This window comes from Arachis ipaensis, chromosome B01, assembly GCF_000816755.2.
Source record: "Arachis ipaensis cultivar K30076 chromosome B01, Araip1.1, whole genome shotgun sequence".
NCBI classification, from domain to species: Eukaryota; Viridiplantae; Streptophyta; class Magnoliopsida; order Fabales; family Fabaceae; genus Arachis; species Arachis ipaensis.
In genome coordinates, this window is record NC_029785.2 from 5,859,994 (window position 1) to 5,867,216 (window position 7,223).

Here is a 7,223-nt window from a genome sequence, read left to right on the forward strand (position 1 = left end):
CCACTTCCTCATACCCCTCTCTTCATGGTCATCATCATCATCATCAACAGAAAATTCAGAAAATTCAAACAACATGCACAACAAATTTTACAAAAAATTCAGTCCACATATTTCACCAAAGTTTCAGCAACAACAATACTCCACAACAAATTCAGTTCACAGAAGAAGAAGAAGAAGAAAAAGAAGAAGAAGAAGCGGTGGTGGGATGGTGCAGTGCGGTGCGGCGGCGAAGCGACGGCGAAGCGGCGGCGAACGGCGCTTTATTTTATAATTATTTTATTTTATAATTTTTAATAATAAAGGATAATTTGGTAAAAAAAAATTGGAAGTAGAAAATGACGATTTTATAACGTTTTGTAATGTTGAAGATGATTTTAATAACAAAAAAAGATTAGGAACGAATTTGATTTTGACCCCAGACCTTGGGGACGAAAAAAGTACTTATCCCTTATTATTAATAAAACATCTCATGTGAACATTGTTTCACTTTTGGAATTTTGTTATAAAATGAATAAATAGACACTCATTTATGAATTCATGTCTAATGATTCTTTGGATAAATTTACATATAAGCAGGGATCTTCTCATTTCATTTCTAATTTAGATTAGGGCACACTATATCAGGTCACAATTAGTATTACTCGAGAATTAGACTACTTACATCGAGTATGTAATATGAGAATTTTCATCTGGATATCAAAACCCAAAATATTCTTCTTGATGAGAACTTTTATCCAAAAATTGCAGATTTTGGATTATTTATATAATTAAAAAAGAATGAAAATATTTTGTCTATATTAAGTACAAGAACGACTCTAGGTTATATTGAACAAAAAATGTTTAGTCGAATGTGTGGTGAAATTTCTTACAAATCGAATGTGTACTGTTATAGAATGCTAATTTTTGAAATGATTGGAGAAAAAAGGAATTATAATACTAAAAAATTTTATAGTAGTAAATTGTACTTTTCTGATTGAATTTAAAAATGATACAATAATAAAGATTACATTGGTGAATTTATAGTGCATCCAAACAAAATCCATCAAATTGACCATTAATGTATAAAGTGGTAGAAATGTTAGAAGAATTACTTCGATCTTTTCCTATAAAACCTTTCTTAGAGTAATCAAATGCATCTCATAATTGTATATATGAAATAAATTCAATAATTGAATAACTAAATGGTTAGATTCTCTTAAATAGAAAATATGCGTTATAATTTAACAATTCTAGAGGTTTTTTCTTAATATTCAAATATATCACTTAAAAAAATTTTTTTTTCTCGTTTAGTCTGAATGTTATTTTAGTGGTTATTATTTTTTTAGTGTTTTTTCAACTCTTCTTCTCTTCCGCCATTCACACTGCCGTTCAGCCCGACACTACTCTCTCTCCGTCGCTCAGCCTGACGCGCCTCCGCCCTCCTCGGCAGTGCTCCCTCGCCAGCTGTCTTGCGCTGCTGCTGTCCAAATTACCCAAACTACCCTCGACTGTTAGGAAGAGTTTCCTCCACGCGTTGCCCAAAATAGTGATGGCGGGAACTTAATTTATTTAATTACAATCAGATCCCGCCAATCCCTTCACAGAACCTTCCGCTATATAAACCCCTTTCCCTCCTTTTCTCTCATTCCCTCGTTCGTTCTGTTTTTCCCACCAATTTTCCTGAGAAACCCAAAACCCTAAAACCCTACCGAGACAAAGCAAGAAAACCTCTAAATCACCCCATTTTCAAGATGCTGGAACTCCGTTTAGTGCAAGGTTCTCTGCTGAAGAAGGTTGTAGACGCAATCAGGGACCTCGTGAACGATGCGAGCTTCGATTGCTCCGCGACTGGGTTTTCACTCCAGGCCATGGACTCGAGCCACGTTGCACTCGTGGCGCTCCTACTGCGGTCCGAAGGGTTCGATCACTACCGGTGCGACCGCAACATCTCGATGGGGATGAATCTCAACAACATGGCCAAGATGCTACGGTGCGCTGGAAATGATGACATCATCACCTTCAAAGGCGATGACGGCAGCGACACCGTCTCTTTCATGTTCGAGAGCCCAAGTACTATTCATTTGCCCAAGAAATCTTGATTTCAATTTTTCATGTTAGTTTTGTTCGATTATTTCTAGGGCTTTAGGTCTGTATGATTCATTTTCCTATTTCTGTTTGATCTTTAGTTGCTAATTTTGATATGGTATTATTTTAATTCTTTAACCTTTTTATTGACGTTTAGGATTCTTTCTTGCTAGAAAACTGTACTGGAAAGGGAAGACCTATTACATTGTTTTGTGTGTTTGAAAGTTTAGTATTCTGCAAGGGGATAAGAGGCATGATCTTGATTCTGTATTTGATATAATTTCAGTTGTTAATGAATTTGTACAAAATTTAATGTTTGGTGTTTGGATTTTTAGGATTGTAAAAATTTATATGCAGGAATTTGGCTTTAGTGTTTAATTTTAATCAAGATAGTGTTCAACTGTGTATTGTTCATGTGTTGGAATCTGTTTCTGGTAGTGCAGTGCAGCTGTTACTGTTACATTTTGGTTCAAGATCTGAATATGAAGTTTTGGATATTGAAAAGATTTGTAGTCTGACTATTCTCTTTTTTTGTTTATGTCTTGAAGCACAAGATAAAATTTCTGATTTTGAGATGAAGTTAATGGATATTGACAGTGAGCGCCTTGGAATTCCTGAGGCAAAGTACCAAGCCATTGTTAGAATGCCGTCTACTGAGTTTGCTAGGATTTGCAAAGATCTTGGCAGTATTGGTGACACTGGTAATTTGCTTTTCTCTGAATTTTCAGGGGTTTTATGGTACTATCTGCTTTCTTTTGGAAGTTGATACTTTAGCTGATACAATTTGTTCATTTTGTGATGAATGTTGTAGTTGTCATTTCCGTTACTAAGGAAGGTGTAAAGTTTTCCACGAGAGGTGATATTGGATCTGCAAACATAGTCTGCAGGCAGAACACTGATGTTGACAAGGTATTGGAGATTTATTTATTTTTTGTAATCATAACTTCATTGTTTGTACAATTTATTCTCTTATAATTTGAAATACATACTGATTGATGGTTTTACATGGTATTTGGTTGATATTGCAGCCTGAACAAGCCACTACTGTAGAGATGAATGACCCTGTGTCCTTGACATTTGCATTGCGGTACATGAACTCCTTTACAAAGGCAACACCATTGTCTAACCAAGTTACCATCAGTCTTTCAAGTGAGCTTCCAGTTGTGGTTGAATACAAGATTGCTGAGATGGGTTACGTCCGCTTCTATTTGGCTCCCAAGATAGAAGAGGAAGAAGAGGAGACAAAACCTGAAGTTTAGGTGTTGGATTGATTCTATTGGGTCTTTAATATGGTTGTAGTAACATGCCTTGATGCATCTTGTTGAAGATATTTTTACCCTTTGGCAAACGGATTGGAAAATTTCATTAGATATTAGTCCCCCCTAAATCCTTTTTCTGTTACTTAGAACAGTGATCAACAAATGGATGTGTATATTTCATACTGCGTTTGTTTTCATTAGAAGTTTATGAATTGTAACAAGCACGAAACTTAAAATCAACACGATACAACAATATCCTGGACTACATTATCTTTCTGATGATTTTTTAAAGTTTCTTATGAAAAAAGGCAGAACAAAAACAGGCATTGGTGATTGAAATCTGCTACTCTATATATTAAAATTGGGGCGCGTGGTTATTTAATGTACGCGAAAATTCAGCTTCCATTAATAGCAAGATCAAAATGCTCTACAAGACTCTAAGGAATCAAGGCAAATGTTACATAGTAAAGGTCCAAATTCTTAAAAGGTAAAAGCAAAGTTCTACTAAATTTCCAATTATACTCTAGCATATTTGGTCAACAATATGGGCTGATCGATGTTTACTATAGTGTATATTTCCTTACAGCTTAATGAATCACGGGTAAATTCTAAAAGTAAAGAATGATGTAATGAAACATTTACAACGGTTAAGCGTGGGAACCGGGAAGAGGCATTCTTGGTCTAATATGGCAAAATTTACGGTGTTGGTAGAGGCTATCTTGGTCTAATGCGACAAAATTTAGGGTAATAAAATCAAGAAACTCATTTACTCCGTTTCTTGGCTTCACTATATAGGATGACACCAAAAACTGTTAGAGAATATCCAAGCATTCCAGTAACTGATACAGGGTTTCGGAATATCAAAATGGAGATCACAACTGCCACAGCACCTTTTGCATTTCCTAGGACCTGTCAAAATCACGATGATCACATTAGATTGGAATATCAGAACATTATAGTTCCATTTTTTTTATTTGTAATAAAAATTCTTCCCATTGAGAAAGTCCCTAATATTTTAATTGGGGAAAAGGCATGTGGATGATTACCTGAAGTGTCAAGGCACTTGTGTGCTTTGTGACCAAGAAATTGGTCAGATTGACAAAATATGCCAATGCTGAATTGAAGATAAGTAACCACAGAATACTTGGATCTTCTCTGGCAAGTGAAATTGTAATTCCAACTACATCATCCTCCATTATAATTGAAGCTGGAAGAAGGAACGCCACAGCCACCGGTGCCATGTACATAAGAAGGTTCATCGAATTAAGCTTTTCGCTGTGAAATCAACGAAAACATTTCAGTACTAGCCTTGCCAAAAGTCATGAAGATACTATGTTATGGATGTTACTAATTCAACCAAAGTAATGCATGCCATGTTACTAATTCATACAACTGTATTTTTGAGCACTTAAACTTGTATAATGCAACGAAGATCGAACCCTGATCTTTTATGTTGTATGCCTTGGTATTTGGCAACCCAAAATTAGGACAAAATGAATAAGTTTAATTTTTTTATAGAGAGACAAATGGTTTTATAAATGGAAAATCACAGATGAATAATATAGAAATAGGAAAGTTTTGAGGTCATTACCCATCTGAAGTCAGCAAGATTCCTTGAAGAACTGTTTTGAGTGCCCTTGCCGCTGTGGCACTGATGCACATTATGAATCCAAAGAGATGAAAACTTGGCTCTCCCTTTATCCATGTAAGAGACAAAAATATTAGTATGAATATAATAACATATTAAACATAACATAACAAATGGCTAATGATGCAATTATGCTTCATTTAAAGGGCAAAACTATTTCAAAATATACTTATATAGAAACAAATGTTTATATATGATTTCATGAACACATATTTCTATTTTAATTATTATGTATTATTTATATGCATTAACTTAAATACATATTAAAATAAAGTGGTTAATTCTATAAAAATATCTTCATGTGAAAATCATAAATAGTTTGACATATTTAACTGAACATGTTTGACAAAATTATTTAATAATTCACAATATCATTATAGTGATAGATGAAAAGAAAGCGATAAAATTAAGGTGAATACTCACTTACATTTATGTGAAGTTGATAGTTGAAAATTGATAGATAATTTAACAAATTCTAATAAATTGTTATCTAACTTTTTTCGACTATCAATTTCATATACAGATAAGCGCAAGTGAGTTTTCACCTGAAATTAATAAGAGAAAAAGAGTAATATATAATACCCCACTGGCAATCATAACACCGGTAACGACGGGAACAAGAGTGATATAGGTGACCCAACCCTCCCGCCGGAGAGTCATAAAATAAGCGAAAACCGCCGTAAAGAACGGCGTGGTTGCGCCGACGGCCTGGTTGAAGGAAACAGGAAGGTAGCGAAGAGATATGTTCCCTCCAACAACAGACAAACAAAATATGAGTCCCAAGGAAGATATCTTCATGAACTGCACCCTTGACCTAATCGTTTGCATTGGCACCATCTTCATCCATGAAATCGCCACGTAGCTGAGGATCGAACACGCCATCATGTGACACAGTGTGAGAAAGATTGGGTACCTGAATCCATAGTTGCTTAACAGGTACTTGTTCAGCAACAACACTCCAATGTTTGAAGCATACCAGAATGCTATCAAACCAAACGTGAATACCTTCCCTGTAATCTTCATTGTGTTTTTTTTTTTTTTTAAATTCTTTTGTTCTTAAATAAAAACGTATTATTTGTTTGTTGCTTTTTGGTGTTTTTTTTTCTCCTCCTTGTTATGGAGGATAATGGGGTGGAAAGTTTATGAGAGAAGCTTCAACATACAGGTGAAGGGTTTTTGTTACTATTTTAATTCGTGTTTTGCAAGTTTGAGGAATAAGGAAATAGGTTTTGGTTTTGGTTTTGGTTTTGGTTTTGGAGAAAACGAATGATGCAGAGTGAGAAGCTCTGTGGCGGTGAAAGTGTTTGGAGGAAGGAAATATTGTTATTGTTGCTTAGGTTGGTGCTAAAAACATGAGGGGATAATATCTATCTTACTATTATTGAAACCAAATCTAATCTAATATAACCGTTTTGATTTCTTAATGTTTTTGGCGGTTAATCTTAGCTTGCAGATATCTTCAATTTTAAAAGTTAAAGATCAGAATCTAATTTTGTTCTAACGAATATAAATATGATTTATTCTATATTTCTGCTCTTGATCCTTCTAGATTTAGATAAAAATTTAATTTTAAGATGATAATCTATGTATGTTTTATTAATAATTTCTACTAGTTAGGTGGTGTTAGTGTCCAATTCGAAATTAATTTTTATTTTTATAAAAACAATATTAAGGAAAACAGAGAGGATTTGAATATTGCTAACAAATTAACAATGTAATATTTTTGTAGTTTTTTTATTAAAATAATAAATGAAAATGTCAATACTACAAATTAAAATGTATAAGAACAGTAAATTGTCAAATTATACATGGTGTACTAAATGATATAAAGAACTAATAGTAAGGGTCTCCTTGCATATAAAGAACTACATTATTTTTTTTTTGGTCTTTAACGGTATCTCCCAACTCAACAAGTTAAAGACTAATTTGTCGCAATGCTGAGCTTCATTTAAGGGTTTACTGTTAGCCAACAGATTGTTGCATGTACAAGGCGAGATTCAAACTCGACACTTGCTTAAACAGACTAATGAACTAACCACTAGATCAACTCAATTACCTCAATTCTTGCTTTAAATGGGCCGCAACTATTAAGATGTCTTTTCTTTGCCATTGAAAACATTTGAAAGTATCTGCAGAAGTCGTCGAACGATGCAATAGTCAAACGTCCTTCTTTTTTTTTTTTTTGAAGTAAAAGAGCGCTCAACACAATAGGGTAAAGCCACAGAAATCCAAGTAACAAAAGGAACAATCAA

At 34.1% G+C, this 7,223-nt stretch overlaps 2 protein-coding genes across 2 annotated transcripts; one reads left to right on the forward strand and one right to left on the reverse strand.

Annotated features, from left to right (window-relative positions):
* On the forward strand, nucleotides 1,411-3,431 carry LOC107610722 (proliferating cell nuclear antigen-like). The gene is made up of 4 exons (XM_016312755.2): nucleotides 1,411-2,049; nucleotides 2,613-2,765; nucleotides 2,876-2,973; nucleotides 3,093-3,431. Exons 1-4 carry the CDS (start codon nucleotides 1,731-1,733, stop codon nucleotides 3,321-3,323), a joined length of 801 nt encoding a protein of 266 aa, XP_016168241.1. The 5' UTR covers nucleotides 1,411-1,730; the 3' UTR covers nucleotides 3,324-3,431.
* Nucleotides 3,448-6,298, reverse strand: LOC107616316 (probable sugar phosphate/phosphate translocator At3g11320). The gene is made up of 4 exons (XM_016318292.2): nucleotides 5,554-6,298; nucleotides 4,915-5,018; nucleotides 4,370-4,598; nucleotides 3,448-4,232 (listed from the first exon to the last, which is right to left on the reverse strand). Exons 1-4 carry the CDS (start codon nucleotides 5,992-5,994, stop codon nucleotides 4,086-4,088), a joined length of 921 nt encoding a protein of 306 aa, XP_016173778.1. The 5' UTR covers nucleotides 5,995-6,298; the 3' UTR covers nucleotides 3,448-4,085.